Genomic DNA, 22,097 nt, shown 5'->3' with positions numbered 1-22,097 from the left:
GTTGAGTCTCTTACACATTTTTTGGAATGTTCTTGGACTGCAGGTCTTTGGTTTTGGTTGTTGGAGCTTTTCTGTCGTCCCTTTCTAGTGGTCCAATCAGTGTTATAGGTTTTTTCGAAAATTTTTATTGCTACTTTTTGCTGGTTCTACTAAAAAACTGTTGATTATATAGCAGATTGTAGTTTTATATGGGGCATTTGGTTTCTTCATATCAAATTCAGTTCGAGGGCAAGCATGCTTCCCTTGATTATGCAAAGTGCTGGCTAGCGGCTTGATTTCATGACTCTCGTGTTTTTCGAGTGGTTGTTCCTCTTCTTTAGAGTTCCCTATTTTCTTAATATTGGATATCTCGCCTCTTTCTATTGTGGTTCTATCCTCTATTCCAGTCATTTGGAGGTTGTCAATGGTTTGGTGGCTCAAGGTTAATATCGATGAGTCTTGTGCCAACGTATATGCTGGATTTGTGGGGATATTTCACTCATCGGAGGGTGGGACACTTGGTGCTTTTACATCAAACACAAAATTTGTAAGTTCAGTTTCTGCAGAAATTCTTGCTTTGCCTTACGTATAACTTGGGTTAGAGATTGAAAACATTTATGAATTGAAACAGACTCCATGTTGGTTAATTGCATTCCACTCAAACTTCTTGATTCCCCATGATTTTTCCTAGACCAACGTTATGAACGCATAATTAAATTGACCATTCGGTTTTGTCCTCCATAAAATATCAAAACAAGATAGCCTGTATTCTTAATCAATATGAACCAAGAAATGTTTGGACTTTGCAATTTTAATTGTAAGGCATTTTTTGGGGGGTCAAAATAGCTTTACATTCATGAAAGGCAGAAACCCATAACTAAATACAAAGAGAAACTTTATCACTACTATTAGTCCAAGTTCAGTTCACATGCATGTACGCAAGTAATTTTATGAATTAAATCAATAAATACTTGAGACAAATTAAATAGATTATTTGAATAATGCTAGTCTTTAGTATAAGGAAACATTATAATCTCAATTCGTTGAATAAAAATCCCCACCCTCCCTATATATTCCTTGTCCACCGACATTTGTAATCTACCATCCCACAAAGTGAAATACAGATATTGTGGTACCTAACAAAGGCATATATAGTGCTATAGATGTCTAAATTTTCATTCTTCCATTTCTTCTTCCGTATTCTTGTCTTCTCAGGTTTGTTGGCTTATCCTTTGTCGTCGTTGGTGTTTTTGTTTGGGTTAATGATTTAAAAAACATTATTTTCGTGCACATGTTGATTCAAAGTTTTCATACAAAAGTTTTATCTCAAATATTAACATTAATATGTAACAACTAGCTATATGTAGTATTTTGTTAGTTTAGCTAAGAAATCACGAATGAAACCCTCGATCGTGGTTTAGCCTATCCATGTATCTTTATTCTTTAATTAGGCTAAGTACTAGGGTCTTTGTGGAACACTCTTTCTGCTTCACAATTTTATTTTATTACGTCTTATAAATTAAAAATCCAGTTTATATTTTGTGAGATATGAAACTTATTTGCATTTATTCAACTGTTTGATAATTTTGCGGTTGCTTTTAACAATGGAAACCTACCACAAGCTTACACACAAAAGAGAGCCAAGAACTAGTATCCAAGCAATATCACATTATCGGATTGCGGGGAGAAGTGCTTTAAGAAACACAATGACCTTTCTTTTGGTATATTGAGGCTAAAAGAGAAAATAAAGCCTAACTTCTATTAACGGTAGAATAATCTACACATATTTAAAGAGAAGCAATTGCCGAAATTAATATAATATATATATATTTTTTTAACATAGTTCTTCTCTAATAAAAAGAGATAGTTGTTAACGTCACTTCTAAAATGCTATCATGCACTTCTCTGTGTATATTTTGCCTCGTGTTTTCTTAAAAACGAAGATTAAAATGACATTTCTAGGATGGCTGTAAAAATTTCCTTTAGTTATTGGCTTGATTTTTCCATAATGCCCTATATACTCTATACAAAATTTAATTTTACCTTCTACACTATTTTCTTTATCAATTTACCCTTTGTCATCATCTTTTATGTTTTAATAAACCTCATTAGTTGCCACTTACTACTACGGTCTAGTGGTATTCCTCTTCATTTGTACCTGAGAGGTCTCAGGTTTGATTATCGGCAAATTTGAACCGAAAGAAAAGCCCTATTTTATTCAATTAAACCGACATACCTCTTCTTTTCCACAACTTTTCTCCAATGCTAGTCCCAATCAACCATCATTTGTTTAGTGGCTCTAGTTGTAAAGCATTTATGCCTTTCTTTTCCTCCATTTTTCTTTCGACTTTCTCTCTCTCTTCTCTTTAAGAGATCCCTCTTCCTCTCTCTCTTCTCTTCAAGAGATCCCTTAGATCCCTTTCTCTCTCTGCTCTGCAGTAAAACCCAACAAACCCAACGGACGGATTATGTGTATTGTTCATCCCTATATATTCTCAATCTACTTGGGGTTCATCGATTGATGTTGGGTGCAAGAGCGCATGTTTGAAGATTTGGGTTGTGGGTGGTGAATCGTGCTGATGCAAGGGGAGATTTGCAACGAGAATGCAGTCGCATCGATCGCCGCCTAGACCGCCTAGAGATGCCTAGGCGACCGCCTAAATCCTTCCCACCTTACCTGAACATTTTGGCCCAAATAGGGTCGGAGTTCCCTCGCCGAGCGCCTAGCCGCCTAGGCCGATTTTTAGAACACTACTAAATACAGCAGAAAGAGATTGACGTGTACAAATTTAGTTCACAGACACTACTCAATTTGTGGATCACCAATTAATTTCATTAGCTCCTAACATGCATATATTACTTATATACCAAATTCAGAAACATAGGTGAGACCTAAGATTTGGAAATAACACAAAAGTTCCCGAACTTGCCATATAGAATAATAGGGTCAGCATAATATTTGAGAGGGATGAAAAAATTCAAAAGGACATACAAATTTAAATTAAACACGCATAACATATGCATTAAGCTTATTGGTAATTGTTCATCCATAACAAGAAAAAAATAGGAAAAAAAACCTTGAACATAATCCAACAGCCTTAATTCGCTGCGCCCAAAGCCCTCCCAATTTCGAAAGAAACAAAAGCATCGATGCAAGCATACTTGATTTGCTCAAGTGAAAGGGACGGCTTATCCCAGTGACTCATTGTAATAGTCTTTGGCTTTTGAAAATCCTGCCCTAGAACATCTGCTGCCATGTCCTTTAGCCCTATTCTCCGCTGCACACTCAAGCCATACCTTCTCGCCTCCAATTCCCTAAGATCGACATACTTTGCTACTGCAAGGCCATACTCAAGGCAAAGCTTTCGAACATCGTCCTTGATCCCAACCCCGACGAAGGTAAAGTCCGGATCCGCTAGAAAGTTGAAAAGACACCTGGGGATTCCCGGGGTATGAAGCAACTGAAATATGAGGCAGCGGTGCCCAACACACAATTGTAGGGTTGCGACCGGGTTGTTCACACCGCGAGTGAAACTGGGACGCCACTCAACATCGAGTCCAACGATGAGTTTGTGAAGGCGGTAACGGTGTAGGTATCGGGTTTTGTTGATCCAGTACTTGACCTTGGATGGAGTGTGCGTGACTAGGGTGTCGATGTAGTCGTCGAAGAAATCTACTCTGTAGATGCTGTGCGTGTCGTAGCCCAACTCGCAGTCTGTGATGCTGATAGACATGGCTACGGTTTGGAAAGAAGAAGAAGATGGTGAGGAGAAGTTTTGAACGGTTTGGGAACTTTATGAAGATTACAGCAAAGACGCAAGAGGTCTGACGATGAATGTGTTGGATAGTGGCCAACTTGCAAATGCTTTCGGCTAGACAAAAATCCAAACAACTTTTGGCTATAAAATTATAAACAAAAGAAGGTGGACAACACCTTTTCTTGTTTTGGGAAGGAAAAAAGGGAAAAGTTTTGGAAAAGAAATAGAGGAGAGAGAGCTCGTATTTCGGTTTTTAGAAGAAAAACAAGAGAGAAGAAAGACTTTCTTTTTGCAGAGAGCAAGGGAGAGTTGCAGAGAGCCTAAAACAGAAGAAGAAGTTGTTGCTTCACTTAATTGGTAATCATCAATCAAAGTAATTGTTGTTGTAATAGCTTTGAGCTATATGTATAGAGAAGAAATTATTCTTTATATTTCTTTCTCTATTTTGGTGTGTGAGAGCTATTGGGTGTATTGGGCTTTTGGGTTGTGAGATTGTCAACACTTTGTAAACTCCCATTTGGTTGATAGTGGATTATTGGGTGAGCTCCTACTGCTCCGAGGACGTACTCCAGTTACACTGACTGTGGAGGAACCTCATTAAAATCTTTGTGTCTTTTATATTTTGTTCTTGCATTTTCATTTGATAAAATTTACTGTGGTTTAGCTTGAGTTGGTTCCATTTAGTTTGGTGCTATCCTAGCACAACAGAATGATGGACAGCGGTAAAAGTGGGGTTTTATAGGGGTGATTAACTGACGTACGTTTCGCTTCTTTCCTTAGTGTCGAAGGTTTTTTTTTTCCCTTTTACTTTATGGTTTTGATCGGAGGATAATAGAAGCAAACAGATTTGAGTTTTATGAAAAATAAAATAAAAAGATTTAGGTTGAGTTTATTTTGACAAGATTAAAAATTAAGTGCCAACAAAGATTATTGCTACCTTTAGAATTTTTTGGGGTTCAATAATCTAGTTATGGCTTTAAAATGAGAAGGAAAATATAAACACTCAAGTTAAGAGATATGAACATTAACAACAAATTCGAGATTCCTTTGTGATTGTTTTTACCACAAAAGAAAAATATGACCACAATTAAAATATTGGAGTTTTTGCTTTTACAATTATGTTAAATTCGTATACACACGTCTTTAATGTATTGTTAAAGTTATTTTTTTATGAATATCTTTATTTTTTCGTAAAAAGGCAGTAGACCTTTTTTAATAGAAATTAGAATCCTTACATTTTTTTCAATGTTTTTTAGATTAAAACATTTGGTTTCTTTTTAAGATTTAATTAAGAGGCTTTGATCAATTGCCACATATTCTTTAAAGTACACGTCATTAGTTTAAACGCATCTTCATCTTGAAACTAATTACCCACAATATAAAAAATTTAATTTCCCCAATCCATTGAATTCCTACGCTTTTAAACTAATGACATGTAATTTAAAAAATAAAAATGGAGCCAAAGCCCTTTAATCAAATTTTGAAAAGAAATTTGTTATTTATTCTTTTATATTAAAAAACGAAGCGTATTATCGAACTCTTTTTTTACACATTAAAATGGTACGATGATAAAAACTATTAAAATAGGGGCAAAATTATCCCTTTAAAAGGAGCAATTTTTAAAATTTCTGAAGTACTTTTCCAAACGGGCCAAAATCCCCAAATTGGATGATCCAATCGCCAACGCGCCCCCCAAATCGGCGTCCAGGCTCCCCTCGAGTGCAGAATCTCAAGGATACTTCACGAAGGTTCGATCTTTCTACCCTCCAAATTTTACCATCCACAAACCCTAACCCTAATTCCAAATTCCCAATTTCCCAATCGCTCTCTCTCTCTCTCTCTCTCTCTCTCAGTGCAAGAACCATGTCTCACTTCGGTAGGTCTGGCCCTCCATGACATCTCCGACACCTACTCTCTCCTCGTCCTCAACATCACCTTCCGTAAGCTCGCTCGCTCTCTCTCTCTCTCTCTCTCTCTCTCTCTCTCTCTTTAATTTGTTTTTGGCAGGATTTAGTGCTGGTAATTTGTTGATTGATTGATTTGTTGTTATGAACAGGTACGAGTGCTGATGATCTGTTTCCACTTTTCGATAAGTACGGCAAGGTTGTTGACGTCTTCGTCCCCAGAGACCGAAGGTTCGTTTCGATAAGGAAGTTTCTTTTATTTTTATTTTTTTTTTAATGCTCCATTAATTCTGTTTGGTTCCTGAGAAATTAAGTATCTTTGATTTGTTTGAAAACGATATCTATGTTAGGAAAATCATGTGAGAAAATCGGTGTTACGATAAGTTATGAAGGTTTTGTTTGTGATTGTATCTAAACATTAATTGTTTTTCTTATTTTTATGAGTGCTGAGAAGATATGGGAATTCGATGCTTATGATCACCTGTTTACAGTGTTCGGGGGAGCAATTAGCTTCTCTTGAAGTGGAGGACTAGTTAATTGTAGGAAGTGCACATTTGAATTTATGTCCTTTCCCCCTTAATTTTGTTGTTGTATATGGTTAACAAAAATTGTTTCTGAATTTTGGATGTTTATTTCCCTTCTGTGGTTTAGGACTGGGGAGTCGAGGGGCTTTGCTTTTGTGCGATACAAATATGCGGATGAGGCTCAGAAAGCAGTTGAAAGGCTTGATGGTTTGCAAATTTTCTGATTATTGTCATTACTACTGCTGTCAATATTTATGTGTTTTTGCTACCTTTTTTAATTGTCACTGCTCATCAAGTGTCTTGACAATTCCAAATACTTATGCAGGAAGAGTTGTTGATGGCCGTGAGATAACTGTTCAGTTTGCAAAATATGGGCCAAATGCAGAGAGGATGTAAGTTTGTCAGTTATCGATGTTTCTTATTGTGAATTCTTGATGGCTGAATTATTTTTTTTGGTACTTTATTTACCTCGAGGGAACTATGAACTTGTAGTAGGTCTTCCCATATGCTTTTAATACTATTTGTTTGAAAATTATTCTTAACTACTGCATATGTTACTCTTAAATATTAAATCCTTATTGAGGTTGATCTATTGTCTGTTTTGTTCAATTGGTGTATTCTATACCTGGAAATGTATTGATACTAATGCGACCCTGTTGATGTTATTTTACCTGTCTGTTTTGGTATCAGTGCTTGTCAACAGATTGCAGTATCTTTTTTCAATTCTATACTATGGTATATGGTATCAATTCTATATGCAGCAGGTCAATCTCTTTTTATTGTACAACACTGAATACTAAACTGAAAACCCTTGTTTTGGTTAGAAGGGGTTTTGGTTGTGTAACCAAAGCTTGTTTCGTTGGGGAATCATGCAAGGATCTCACAAAACCATAGCTTTGGTTTTATGCCTGAAATGCCTTTGAGCCAAGACTGAAGGGGGCAAATTTGCATAGTGTGTTATTAACTTGGTATTTCAGCTGCATTGATAATGGAATTGAAAATTGAAAATCTAATTTTGTTTTTTGTGGCTTCCATTAACTTTCTTTTTGCTTTTGCCTTTATTTCAGTCATAAAGGAAGGATTTCTGAAGCTCTACCAAAATCGAGGCACAGGTCAAGAAGTCGCAGTCCTCGGAGAAGGTTGGTTCTCCTCTTGGTCTTTCTTTTTGATGGACAGTTTTCTGTCATATGATTTGAAGGATCCTGAACTCAATTTGCTACATCATGCCAAGATTTTGATAATTATTCCAGTTTTCTTTACAAACTTCTGATGATATTCAAATGAATGCCTGAAACTTACTATTTAAAATCTGCCAGGTACCGAGATGACTACAGAGACCGTGGCTACAGGAGGAGAAGTCGCAGTAGGAGTTGGGACAGGTATGACCGTGACAGATACCATGGGAGGGATAGAGACTATCGCCGACGAAGCAGGAGCCGCAGTGCCAGTCCTGATTACTACAGGGGCAGGGGAAGGGGGCGCTATGATGATGAAAGGCGGAGTCTAAGTCCGTATCGGAGTCCACATCGAAGTTGTTCTATTGATAGGTTTTAATCCAAGCTGATATCCTTTTTATGTTGAATTTATAGTTGTATGCTATTTCTTCCTTTTGATTTTCTTTAACGTATACTAATCTGCATTGCAGTGCCTCCCCTGCTCGGCATAGCCCTAGTCCTCGTAGGAGCCGCAGTGCCAGCCCTGATAGATGTAGTCGTGATGGACAATCCCCAACCTCTCAAAAGTGCTTCACTACGCCATCGTCCTGCTGATTCTCAAAGCCCATCCCCTCGAAATTCAGATGTTAATGTGAGTTGATGTCTATAGTTTTGATTGCTTCTGAAATTAGTACTTTCACTTGCATGGGAGAAGAGTATTGATATGGTAACTTTTGACCGTATTTTACAGGATTGATAGTGTTGTATAGAAAATATCATGGAAGCACCCCGCGTTGTGTACTTGTTGCAGCTCTGCTAATGTCGAGGATCCTTGATCATCATGCTTGTTTCTATTGGATTTTTTAAGTGCTAGTTTCGATAGGACAGGTTTTCTTTAGTACTCTAATATATAAATGCTGCACCTTGGGAATTTTCTTTATTTAGCTGGGATAATCTGGCTACTTGTGGGCTTGTAGTTTGTAGTTTAGTTTTATTTACTGAGGATAGTCTGTTCTAAGTTTCGTAGTGTCTTTCCTTTCATTTTTGTTCTTGTGCGGTTTACCATTCGCTTTTATCCTCTTTGTAGCATTATTACTGATATATGAGTCTGTGGTCTTAAGTTGTCTAGTTCAGTTTATAGGAAGACTGATTCTTCAGGAACTATTTCTTGGGTTTTATAGTTGTTCGTGAAAAGAGTGATTTAGGCCAGGATAAGAGGATGTTGATTCGCAGCCATTGATGCTGTTTCTAGTTTGTAGATGGATGTTATGGTTGTGATGCTGGTTTTAGAAGTATGATTGTTTTTGCAGTGAGCTAGTTGCAGGGCCAGTAGGTTAAGCTGATTTTCTCCATACGTGATATATGTTGGTAAGAAATATGGCTTGGCTATTTGTTTCTGATAGTGTTATATAATTAGGATTTCTATGCTTGACCTGATAGTTGGTTAAAGAGGTTTTAGTTGCTGTTATGGCCGTAACTGGGTGTTTACCTGTAGCTGATGCTGCATGTGAGCTGGACAGACATGTTCCTTACGAACCTGAAAGGGTTTGTAGTTGCTGTGATGGTAGAAGTTGAAATGGTGTTTCCCTGTAGCCTGATGATGCACATGAGTTGGACCTGTGATTGAGTAACCGTGATGAGGATACCCAGTCTGAAGTGTGGATACTAACTAGGGAACCTTGTATGTTGGGCTTAACTTTGCAGTCACATTAATGAGACACGGTAAACAGGTTTATGGTTAATTTCTTTATGCTTTGTTTTGGATGAGTGATTTTCAGTTCCCAAGGGATTGATTTCAAGTTAGTAAGTGATGAATTACAAAATATTAGATAATAGGAGGGATTAGAAATGCACCATATTAGCATTACAAGGGCGTGTAAAAGAGATTTGTAAATGACTCTTTCCTTGTAGGGATTTGGAAACCCCTCTCACGTGCCTTTGTATTGCTCATATGGTGCATTTCCAATCCATTTTGCTGAACATTGTGTGATCCCTTCCTTATTAACTTGACCTCAATCCCTTGGGACTATGGAAATTCCATAATCCTGTAGGGTTTAAGACTACTGTATCTAGTCCCAACCTGTTTTCAATTGTATAACCTTTGCTGCTGAATTTATATAGATCTTGTATCACACTTTCTTGGCTCTAGCTGTGAAGTGGTAGCTGATCTGTGTTATGTTGTATCATAGTCATGTGTGGGTTCGGGACAAACTGAAGTTCTAGCGAATAACCACCTGCAGCTTGCAGTTGCTGCCATTTTATGATCGGTAGGCTATGACCAGTTGGGGCACTGATAATGGCTGATTGGCGCTATGACCAGTTGGGGCACCAAGAATGGCTGCTTGGCAATCTATCTCGTATGTCCTGATTACCGAAAGACTTACTTTGCATTCTGGTATGTCTGATTGATAAAATGAAAAATTTACGTGCCAATAATTGCATTTAACAATTAACAACGGGGTGATCTGGTGAAGATCACTTTTTCTTCGTATATATAATGATCCTTTGTCAAATTATCATATCCTTTTGCTATTCTTGTGTTACACATGTTGTAGGTTGTTGAGAATCTTTACCTGTTTTGCTTTTCACAATAAACATCTGAGTCCCTTTTTTTCGCTTACGTTGTTGACTCTGTTTTATTTTCATGCTGAGGACATGTATTCTTGTGTTGTCCTTGACTAAACGTTTTCGATATGAAGTGCTAATTTTCTTAGATCTTGAACCGGACTCGGAACAGGGGTGTAATCTGAGGCACTACATTATATCAGTTTTTATCTTCTCTCATTTCCTCCACTGCTCGCTTGCACCTTCTCTGTCCCGTTCCTTTGTTTTCTTGGCCCATGATATGCTTGCTTTGCCTTCTTTTATTGTCTTCCCATACGGTTGAAATTAGGGATGGGCACAAGCCGAGCCGAGCCGGGTCCAAATTCGGAAGAACCGAACCCTGCCTTTTTTAAAAAGAAAAACTAATGAAAAGGCCTTGAAAACTTTGAGTTTTAATGATAAGGATAAAATAAAGGGTAAAGTGAATAGTATCATGATTGACTTTTTAGTGTAAAAATGTGGTTTTTCGTTAAAGTAAACAGTACCGTGAGCTTTTCGTTAAAACTCCTTTTTTAAAATTTAATGGGGGCGGGTTGGACCGGGGAGAGAGCTTTAGAGTTTTAGAGCTGGACCTAATGGGGCAGTTTGGGGTGGGTCCACGGTTCCTATTACATTATATTTTCCTGTCAACGCACAAGGGGACGACGTCGTTCAAGTCGTCTTCCTCAGTCGTCAAGCAATCGTTTTCTCGTTTCCTGCGCAACAACCCAGATGTTGCTCGGACCATTCAAACAGTCTTCCTTAGTTGTTAGGGAGAGAGGAGAAGACTATAAAACTAGAACTGAAAAAAAAAAACCCCCATCTAGCACAAAATTAGAAAGGTGGCAACATCCAAGCCAAGCATCAAAAGATCAAGTACTCGAGCGGTCTGTGGTTTTAGCTCGGTGACATTGCTTTAGAAGAGCCTGATGTCGAGGATGGAGAAGGAGAGGGGCTTGGACTCGCGACTGAGTTTTCTATTTCGGGGGCATTGATCTTGATTCTAATCTTTTGGCAAGCTTGACAGTGGTCAGGTTCACCGCAAATAACATAGTATGTGCCTGGTATATTAAAAGTTAGGGCGGTAAAGCCAGGGCACCGTAATGGGATAAGGCAAGTGATGGAATGCAACTGTCATAATCTTCTTGAGTGACTAGCATCACAAAATCATCTTCCTGTGTGCAATTAAATATGAATTTGTCGTCGACATGAAATTCTTTTGATAAGGCCCAATCGTAATTAATCGCGTCACTTGAAGTCTACCCTTCTAAATCGCCACCATCTGTATAAACAGTAGTGGAACAAGCACCAAAGAAAACCATCATCATGATGAAACTGACGGCTACAGTGTTTCTTAGAGCCATGACTACTTAAACCAGTAAAGAATATACAAGCAATTAAGACAGTAACGGGGAGGGGAAGAATTAAGAAAGCATGAAGCAAGACTAAAGGCAGTAATGCCTTTGCATACGTATATATAGTTATTGTCCCAATCGGAAATTGTGTCAAATCCAGTTCGAAAATGGTTTTCAAAAAATCAGATAAAAAAATGCATGGTTTCCGAATTCCAACCACTTTTTCTCCTCTCCAGCCATGCTTCAGGAGTTCAGAAGAGGAAGAGAGGGTGAATTTAGGATTTTGACAAATTTTTCAAGAAGGCTAAAATAATTTACGGTGAACGAACTCAAGAACCATTTCATTGGCAGCACAAAAATAACCAGTTATACCAATCTCAAAGACCATTTGGCAAAAAATCCTTTTACCTCATTATTTCATGTACTGTCAATTCACCTTTACAAATTTGCGTATAAGAGTGCATGGGATTCGAAATATAGGCATATAGAAACGGAGCATATTCGATCTAACCAAATTGAATCTTAGATTCTAGCAAAATTGTGCTAGTTCAGTTCTATAAAAAACAGCAAGGTTGAACCTGCAGACCAAGTTATTCAAAAGCAGAGGATGGAATAATCAGGAAAAGCTTTAAGAACAACCCTATAGATTGTAGGTAACTCCGAAGATAATTTCCACATTCGCACAAAATTGTACTTGAAAACATAACATATATCATAAGACATAAATCCAAGCAGTCTCTACTGCAGCTCATGAAAGTCAACCAAAAATTTGTAAAAAGAAACTACGGAAACATTTGATTAAGCTAAGCCAGTCCATCAGAATTGACCAAAGCAAACAGAAATTAAACCTAGTACCCTCCTTTAAGATCGTTGACGACATCATAAGGAATGGGAGTAACAGTTTCCATGACGGCACCTTCCACCCTGAAACCAGGCTTTGGTCCCTTTGGCTGCCTCTTGGTGCAAATGACCTCACCCTTTGCTTTAGCCTCGGCCTTCAGCTGGTCATTCTTAATCTTCCTCAAACGGAATTCTTCGGTGCACCTTGATGGCTGCACATGCTCCACACGCACGTGGATCCTCTTCCTGATGATTCTGTTTCCAACCTGATATCATGTAGAAGCATACTGTTTAAATTTTTTGGTGATCAAAAGTTAAAAAATAGAGTATACAACACTCACTAAACAGTGTGACCAAAGAAGGACAGAATTCCCCTACATATAAAACAACAAAACACTACGCTTCCAACGATAATCAATCTGCAATGCTCAGAACCGGAATTCCAAACGGATCAACATGAAAGATTAACTTACATTCTCCACTCTCGTAACATTCATCCTATAGCCTTGAGCATACACCGTATGGAACAAATATATTAAACACGTTATAGGGCACACACAACAGGATTATGTCAATGGCCAAAATGTATCATATCCCAATTAACCTAAACACACTTTCGTTACCGATAGGTGACATTATAAATACACATCAAGAGCATAAATACACATCAACAGTTGAATTAGCATCCATAAGCTAACATTATATGAAACAGTAAAAATCTATAGCAACGTTTAAATCTAATCAAACATTTCCATTAACGGCAAAAAACACCAGCAACAACCCAATAATAATTACCTTCATGCCATGCCATTTAAGTGAGTGAAGTCCAAATCAATCTAAAAGAAACGAAATTTCTACAAGAACCCACGAATCCAAACATAGATTTTCACACAAGCATATATCAAACACCTTCCAGGCAACCCAAAATCCAAAACAATACAAGAAAACAAAAATGAAATTAACCTGCTTGTTGATCTCGACACCGATGGCGCGCTTGGTAACGTTCCAGACGCGACCGGTACGGCCGTGGTAGAACTTGTGGGGCATACCCTTGTGGACGGCGCCGTTAACCTTGACGTCGACATGGTCGCCGATCCTGTAGGTCTTCAGGTAGGTGGAGAGTGGGATGTACCCCTTCTTCCTGAAGGCCCTCGAGAACAGATCGCGAGTCCGGGAACGGAGACCGTGTCCAGCCGGCATTTTTCAGAGGCTTCTGCGTCTCTAGGGTTTGGGTGGTGGTTTCTCTAGATGAGAGTGTGGCTCTGTTATCTTGAATTTATAGTAGGTTTGGTGAGGCGGGTAGGGTTTTGGTATGTCGGATTTGATCTTGAGATGTGGGCTGGGCTTACTGTGTCAAGAGTGATGAGATTTTTATCGTTCTTTAAGATATGTTTGCTTGATGGCACAAAGTATGATGGGCTAGTTGAGGTTGCCCCGTCCGCTTCTTTTACACTATGTTGAAATGAAAGAAATAAATTTGGAATTTGAATAAAAGTTAGAATTTATAAATGAGATTTTTTTGATAAAGGAAATTATAATTTTCACGTGGAAAAAAAAAAAAAACTTGGAATTTGGGACCTTTAATTCCCAAAGTTTAAATCTCATGTAAATAGGTGTCATTTTCCAATTTCTATAATTGAGAGTTTAAAAATAACAAGTCACAAATTCTAAAAAATAAAATTCTGTCATTTCAATTTTCATCATTTTAAAATTTCTTAATAATTTTGAGTTTTTTCATGCAAACATAATGTTAACGTGTTTATTCCTTCACTTTTTTGTGTTTAGCTCCCATTTTGTAATGTGGGACAATTCTCAATTCTTTCCGTGCGTTACGTAACATGTGAATATATAAAAAAAAGTTGATTTTACCCAAATTCTTAAAGCGCAGCCAAAATCTTATTTTGGGATCATAAGGCTTCATCACAAAAAAAAAAAAAAAAAAAAAGAAGAAAAAAAAAAGACATAAAATAATAGAAACAAATTCCCAAGGGTAATTTTGTCATAAAATAAATTGAAAAAACGGAAATTAAAAATAATAGAAGCAGTTTTCTTCCCACGTTGCATGTCACATCCCGGCCCGGGCCCCACCACATCTCGGGTTCGACTCCACCGTAGCACGATATTGTCCGCTTTGGGCCCCAGCCACGCCCTCACGGTTTTGTTTCTGGAAACTCACACGAGAACTTCCCAATGGGTTACCCATCCTGGGATTGCTCTCGTGCGAACTCGCTTAACTTTGGAGTTCCTACGGAATCCGAAGCCATTGAGCTCCAAAAAGGCCTCGTGCTAGGTAGAGATGAGAATATACATATAAGGCTTACAGGATTCACTCCCTTGGACGATGTGGGATGTTACATTGCAGACTTGTGGTTCCAATTTCATAAAATCGTTGCAAAAGCAAAAATGTCACTTCACTCGCGTTTGTCATAGGTTTCAGAGTGATCCTACAATCATCAAATCACTGAACAAAAGCCGAAAGAAAATTTTTAAAAGCAAGGATTGGGATCTTTAGTTATAGGCGCCTCATTTTTTTAATTTTCTAGACAACATCTGTGCCTTTTAGAGATTTGATTAAATATTTTTTTTAATAATTTTGTTATGCTAATCTAGCCTTTTGATTACCATGTCTCGTTTAGAGATAATTACAAAAAAAAAAGTGGTTGGATTCAATTTATTTTCACAATAATCCTAGAATTTAGCAATGATTATTTACCGTTTAAAATATTTTTTAACAAAAGGTTTAAAATATTTTTAAATCCCATGAAATCAAACGTAGCAAAATAAGTTTTTCTTTTAATACAAGAAGAGAAAATAGGACCGACAACAATATCAACGTACCAATAAACAATGTGTACGAAATCGAACCTACCAATATCAACAATATGTACCAAATCAAACATAGCAAAATTGCAATCAAACGTACCAATATTAATAATATGTATCAAATCAAGCGTACAAATAAATGTACCAATCAACAATTTTTATAACTTCAAACGTACCCATTAATAATATATACATATGTATTGTACCTAATAATAGTCGTCAATAACTCTACGTAAAAAAGTAGCAAAGAGAAATCTTTCACAAAAAATTTGAAAAAATTACACAAAATTTTTTATGTTGGATCACCAACTATTTGGAATAAAAAATCAAAACCATTTGGTAAAAAGAGATAATATGAAATGTTTGTAGAAGACACTTAGTGCTACGGTTTAGTGTTATTCATTTTCACTTGTAAGTGAGAGGTCTTGGGTTCGATTCTCGACAAGGGTGAATTTGAACAACATTATTACACCAACTATTTGAAGTAAAAAATCAAAACCATTTGGTAAAATGAGATAATATTAAATGTTTGTAGAAGACACTTAGTATTACGGTCTAGTGGTACTTCTCTTCACTTATAAGTGAGAGTTGTTAGGTTCGATTCCCGCCAAGGGTGAATTTGGACTACATTATTACTAACTCATTGTGAGGCTAAGCCCACCACTGCCCCTTAATGTAGACAATGTTGTTTGATCCAAACAAAAAAAAAAAAAATTGTGATCGGAAAAACATATTTGGAAGAAGAGAAAATATAGTTAATAACTAATTTTTCCACTAAATAAGGAAAACGCATTAAGCAACTGGAACGACAAATTCAAAAATTATTTGAATTCGAAAAATACATAATGACACGTAATTTAACTTAACATAAAATGTTGCCACTCGGTACTACGGTTTGGTGGTATTCGTCTTCACGTGGAAGTGAGAGGTCTTAGGTTCGAATCTTGTGGATGGAGAATTCGATATCAAATTAGGCTGTTCATCGTGTGGCTTAGCTGAACTCCCCCTCCCTTAGTGTAAAAATATCAATGTACTCAAAAACAAAAACTTAACATAAAATATTGAAATGTCTAGCTATTGGTCAAAGTACTTTTACCAAAACAAGAACACCTGTGTTAAGAGGAATGAATTGAATTTCTTTCTTGCTTTTGTATCTTGTTCGGTGTCTGATTGATAATATCCTATGCTTTTAATTATGTGTTAGAGGTATGACATGAAGTTTGTGAGTGCAGAAGGACTAAACCAATGCTAATGATCTTCTGTTGGATGGTGATAGTTCTGGAAAGGTGGGGCAGTAGCATGCCAAAAATACAATAGAAGAGAGATCAAACATGAGAAGCATTGATTCAAACAAAAAAATTTTGTTCGTGAGCAAGTCAGGAAGCCTGGCTCACTGCCATTTTTATATTCAAGCAGTTAGTATTAAAGGTTCGTTTTGATTCTTGCTGTCGCTGTATTAGCGCAATTTCTGATTCCCAGAGGAAGTTCGAGTTACTGTCCTTGCCGAAACAAGGGTCGGTGACACGTAGTAATGATTTAAGTGAAATGAGGTAGCAGCCGCTTACAATGGTCTTTGTTCTTTTTTGGCAGCATTAAAAGTTGAAGCGGGCCAAACAGTTTATTTCCAATGGTGGTTTTTGTCTTAAGAATGAAGGCTCGATCGACATTACCAATAATTAATGGACATGTCAAGAACAATGTTACGGTTGAATAGCTCATATCATTGCAGAAATTCACTCAAATATCTGCGCACTTGAAGATGTTATATCAAGAATTTGATCTAGTTACAACTCACAGCGTCTTTCATTGCCATGCACAGAAAAAGTTCAGGAATCATATCGGGATTGACAGTGTTCTGAAGATTATCTGTTATTCCTGCACTGCATGCCGTTTCAAATTCTAAGAAGGTTGAATTTCATCACACTTTGATCAATCAATATTGAGCAAAAGTCTTATTTCACTTAGGTTAATATGACAACAAATAATCTTAACAAATTAATTACGTCCAAAATAGTGCTTTGTCAGCTGCCACATTAAATGGGTCAATTATATTATAATTTTAAATTTCCTTAATGGAGTTTGATGTAGTAATGATATAGATTCGACGTAGAATGTGAGTGAATTTCCTTATAATCTCAGAAAGAGCCTAAGATTTCCTAAGGCCCTACAATACACCATGATATTATTTTGTCCAAATCCACAAAATTCATCGATTACTGTTTAAAATCCTTTAAAATCAAATCTCAATATTTCTTCGCCACTTATAGCAGAGATGATGGCTGCTCGGGCTGCCGTACGTGCTATTTGCGCGCGACTTGGAGGCTGCTTATGTGGAATTTGCCGGGGATGCACAGATGGTGATCGCTGCACTTCAACAAAATTCTGAGGATGATATGTCTCCGCTGGGGCATGTTTGTGGAGTAAAAAATAATCAAGAAAATTATAGAGATGACACGTGAACTTTTGGGTACAAAAAGACAAAATTACCCTCGAGGCACATCGGGATTCTCACGTGCATGCAATGGACAATAACGGCTCAATCGAGGTCAAAGGGGATCAAAATGGTATTTATTCAAAACCCTCTCATCACTCCTCATCAAATCCTTACCCACAGGGTAACTCCCAATTATTCTTTTCAAATTGGGATTAATTACCAAATTAATTGCAAGATATTATTTGATATAATATCTTGCAATTAGAGCCAAAATTCCACCATAAGTGGCCGGTCCCTGATTCTCCAAATAGGGCCGGCCACACCCGTATAAATAGCCCCGCATTTCTCTAAAAACCTAAGTTCATTCTCTCCCTAATTCTCTAAACACTTTCTCTCAAAAATTCTAACTTTTGCATCGGAAATTCTTCAGCCAAAGCCCCTCCATTCATCGTGGGCGCGTGAGGCTCTTGGCCTTGATCTTAGGTATTATTATTTTGTAGGTGCATTTCCATCAAAGGAGAAGAAGGTGGAAATTTGCATCCACAAATTGGTGCTTTCATTGAGAGTTTGATTCACGCGCTCAAAGAAGACTCTTGCATTCAAAGTTTCTTATTTGTCGTTCGTTCGTAAACTTTTCATACTTTCTTATTCCTAGAATTTTTTAATTCCTTGAATTGCGGTAAGGGAAAAATACAATGACGGGAAATTCGGAAACCACGACGAACCGAACTTCCTACATTAAAACATTCGGATCAAATGATGGAGGTCGATACGTAGCCCCACCACGACGATCCACGAAGCTCAACACAATGGCAAGATGAGTAACTTTGCCACCACGGAACACCACCACCATGGAAGCCATGGGGGCCATCGTGGCAGTGGGGAGTGGGTAAGCTCCATGGCAACAAACCATAGCCTTATGTGCTGCCAATACAACAGCCCAAACCCAGGACCAAGCCCAAGCCTAGGCTCTGGCAGCAGCTGTGCAAGTAGCCCAGAAGGCGGCCTAATCTGTAGCCCACGCTGTAGGGCAGCTGAGCTAAGCCCAGCGCAAACAGGCACAAACCGCTGCCCAAGAAGCGCATGCCCAAGATGTATTGCAGGCCTGAGCTACGTTGACCATCTCATTGGTCCAGATCCAACGCGCTCCCAGTGTCGCATCGTGCCCACGCGCCCCACACATGACCTGATCCAACCTGCTCCCTTGGTTCACTTGGCAGTCCCGACCAGTCCAAGATCGGTTTAACCGTCCTAACTTCAGTTTTTGGGTCGACAATTGAACCAGGGGCATTTTCACCCGAGTTTCTATGGATTTGACCTATCTCGGCTCAAATTTTACACTCGAAGTCCATTACACTTCTACCACCTATGGAGAACCCTACCATCCAAGCCCTTCTATCCCTCATGGCGAACAACACTTGTCCCGACAAGTCATAGAGTTAACAAGCGCCCTTGCACAACAGATGACCTTGGTGAATCAGCTTTTGCAGCGTGCCCTAGACAAGGTGTCCCAAAGCAGGACAAGGGTAGATAACGAATCTCTTTAGCAATGTCCCGGTAAGCAGCCCCTCAACCAGCCACGATCCAAGCGTTCTGCCAGTTTACGTTCCTGCCTGGGTTATTGGGATAGCGTATACTCTCGTCTTAGCGCAGGGATGAGCGTGCACTCCTGATCAAGCCCACGGACAAACATATGTTCACGGTAGAGGCCATACTCAGATTATCAACATAGACAATCTTTCAGGCTAAGTGTTCATTCACAACTAGCTCACGAGGAGCATTCTCCACCTCACATCGGAGTAGACAGCAAGGGAGACGGAGAGAAACAGTCACTCAATCCTACTCAAGTGCTTGCCAGGAACGTGCCACATGCACCACAGCCATGACATAGACGAGTTGAGCATAGGGAAGAACAGCCTAAACCAATAGGTCACGACCGGGGGCAGCCAAAAGTTCCACTGCCCTAGCAAAGGCAAATTCAAGAAGAAGTTGAGAGGCTTCTGACTGAACGATTACGCAATTTCCAACGCAATGAGGCTACTGACTCATTACCCTACACTTGTAGAGGCCAATAGTTATGTTTATACTTATTACCAACATAGATGAATATTTTTCTCGAGAATCTTCTTGTTTAAACACAATTATTGGAGTATAAAGTTTGGTTTGGAATTGCTTCTCTAAAAGCATTTATGTTCGTAGTGCTTATAGCTTTCTACAAACAATCCTAATCAAATTCTTGTTTTTTTGTTGTTGGATCAAATTCTTGTTTGAATATTTTAGTTGAGGTTGCCCTACCCCGCCCTAATTATAAGCTTCCTTTATTTAATTTTTTTTGTTCTTTTATCTTTTGTGTTTAGGTCCCATTTTGTAATGTGGGAAAATTCTTAATTCTATCCGTCAGTTAGATAACATCTGTGTAAGAACTGCAAAGAATGCAGAAGAATTGTAGAAGAAGATTTTAGAGAGAGAGAGAGAGAGAGCTCGAGAGCTTTGTAAATTGGTGTCTTGATTACCAAGTAAAAGTTACAAAGTGTCTTGTATACTACCTTATTACAAAGCTTACTTGTTAAGCTAATACAATGTGTAACCTCCTTATTTCAACAAACAATACTTCTAACAACCTACAATTCCAACAACCTTTATATAACAACCCTCTTTATCCATTAACATGTGGCATGATCTTAACCATTGTTTCCTCATCACTTGGATCCCTAGCTTTGATATTCTTACATCCCCCCTAAGCTTATGCCTCATGGAACTGAGCATGAAATTGCTGCAGTGTGTGATGGAACAATGAAGAAGACAATCTTTTAGTTAGAATATCTGCAAACTGTTCAGCAGAAGACACATGTTGAACGTGAAGGTCGCCTCTTGTTACCCTCCCTCAGACAAAATGATAATCAATTTTGATATGTTTTGACTTAGAATAAACACTGGATTTGTAGTCAGACTATAGCTAAGATGTTATCATAATAAAACATTGGAGACATGAGAAGTGGAAGGTGTATATCACAAAAAGTTGCCTTAATCCAGGCAAGTTCAGCTATTGCAATTGCCAATGCTTGATATTCAACTTTAGTTGATGAACGAGACACTCTATGTTGCTTCTTAGAGGCCCAAAATATAGGATTGGAACCTAAGAACACCATAAAACCAGAAGTAGACCTTCTGTCATTGGGATCACCAGCCCAATCAGCATCACTATAAGCTTGAAGATGAATAGGTCTTGGTTTAAAGTGTATACCATAATCTGAAGTACCTTTGAGGTACCTGAGAATTCTCTTGACAGCTACAACATGTGATTACATCGAATTATGCATGAATTGACATGCTTGATTGACAACAAAGGCTTTGTCAGGCCTTGTGAAGGTAAGATATTGTAGTGCACCTACAATGCTTCTATATTGCTTAGGGCTATGATAAGGTTTTCCATCATCTTTCAATAACCTGTGATATAGCAAACATGGTGTAGGACAAGGTTTGCACTCCTACAAATCCACTTTATCAATTAACTCTGAGATATACTTGGCCTGAGACAAAGAACCCTCCCTGTTTATGGCTGATTTGTAATCCCAAAAAGTAGTTCAATTGGCCCAATTCTTTCATATCGAACTCTGTTGTGAGGTTTTTAATAACTGCTAAAATGAGTTGTGGATTGTTGCCTGTTAAAATCACATCATCTACATGTAATAACAACACCACAGTACCAAGTGATGAGTGCTTGACAAAAAAGAGATGGATCAGCTTGTGAACTCTGAAACCCCAAACCAGGTAAGAAGCTTGTAAATATGTCATTCCATGCTCTAGGGGCCTGCTTTAACCTATAGAGATATTTTTGTAACTTGCATACAAAGTTAGATGGATATTTGTCACTCACAAAGCTTGGAGGTTGCTCCATATAGACTTCTTCTTGAAGAACACCATGCATAAATTCATTTTTGACATCTAACTGTCTAAAAGACTAGTTGTATTGAGCTAACAATGCAAGAACTAGTCTAATGGTTGTTGGTTTGACAACTGGACACCATAGTTAATTCCTTTCTTTTGGCTATAACCTTTTGCCACTAACCTGACTTTATATCTAGCTATGGAACCATCTGCATTCTTTTTTATTTTGTAAACCCATTTACAATCCACTAGATTCTTTGTTGGTGGCAAGGGACAAGAGACCAAGTCTATTGAGAGTGCAACACATATGTTTCTTCTTGTATTGCAAATTTCCATTATGTGATCTTGTTGGCTACCTTAAATGTTTTTGGTTGCAAAATTGTTGATGTTGAATCAACAATTGTAGACATAGCTTTTCTCTTGATAATCCCATTTTTGGATCTTGTTTGCATCTGATGCAAATTCTTTGATATAGGAAGAATAACAGTGAGTTGTTCATGTTGGAAATTAGGATCCACAGGGACAGGTGACTGCGTAGAGGAATCAATTGTAGTGGTGAGGCTTGGAGAGTAAGGAAGAACCATGTCATTAATAGGGTGTTGAATTGAATCTGAGGCTTTAGTTGCATCTATTTGCAAAAAATCTATGGCACTAGATGATGATGTAGACAAAGATTCTGAGGCACTAGGTGAATTGCAATCCTCAGTGTGAGAGAATAATGACAATGATAAATAATCATGATATAAGGGTGACAATGCTTATGTTTGTAAAGGAATGCTTGGCAATGCAATGATTTGTGATTGTACTCGTGTATGCAGAGTGTTTGATTTTTGGGTTTTAAAAGTTATAATGTGA

At 38.0% G+C, this 22,097-nt stretch overlaps 3 protein-coding genes across 3 annotated transcripts; 1 reads left to right on the top strand and 2 right to left on the bottom strand.

The window, feature by feature from the left end:
• Positions 1-2,974: 2,974 nt before the first annotated feature.
• Positions 2,975-3,846, bottom strand: LOC137713440 (3'-5' exonuclease). Its single transcript, XM_068452735.2, has one exon. It carries the CDS (start codon positions 3,711-3,713, stop codon positions 3,078-3,080), a length of 636 nt encoding a protein of 211 aa, XP_068308836.1. The 5' UTR covers positions 3,714-3,846; the 3' UTR covers positions 2,975-3,077.
• A 1,754-nt stretch (positions 3,847-5,600) lies between these two features.
• LOC137713233 (serine/arginine-rich splicing factor SC35) lies at positions 5,601-9,832 on the top strand. The gene is given in 11 exon segments (XM_088684741.1): positions 5,601-5,630; positions 5,632-5,677; positions 5,794-5,872; positions 6,293-6,372; positions 6,491-6,557; positions 7,233-7,304; positions 7,482-7,712; positions 7,811-7,971; positions 8,071-8,687; positions 8,815-9,041; positions 9,441-9,832. Coding segments are annotated over 8 exon segments (729 nt in total). The 3' UTR covers positions 7,935-7,971; positions 8,071-8,687; positions 8,815-9,041; positions 9,441-9,832.
• Positions 9,833-11,945: 2,113 nt separating this feature from the next.
• LOC137712076 (large ribosomal subunit protein eL21z/eL21y) lies at positions 11,946-13,364 on the bottom strand. Its single transcript, XM_068451223.2, has 2 exons — positions 13,061-13,364; positions 11,946-12,363 (listed from the first exon to the last, which is right to left on the bottom strand). Exons 1-2 carry the CDS (start codon positions 13,295-13,297, stop codon positions 12,106-12,108), a joined length of 495 nt encoding a protein of 164 aa, XP_068307324.2. The 5' UTR covers positions 13,298-13,364; the 3' UTR covers positions 11,946-12,105.
• Positions 13,365-22,097: the final 8,733 nt, after the last annotated feature.

Source organism: Pyrus communis, chromosome 14 (genome assembly GCF_041283825.1).
Source record: "Pyrus communis isolate YQ-2024b chromosome 14, ASM4128382v1, whole genome shotgun sequence".
In the NCBI taxonomy this organism is placed as follows: domain Eukaryota; kingdom Viridiplantae; phylum Streptophyta; class Magnoliopsida; order Rosales; family Rosaceae; genus Pyrus; species Pyrus communis.
The sequence above is the reverse complement of the archived record's forward strand: the minus strand, read 5'-3'. Positions and strand labels throughout refer to the sequence as shown.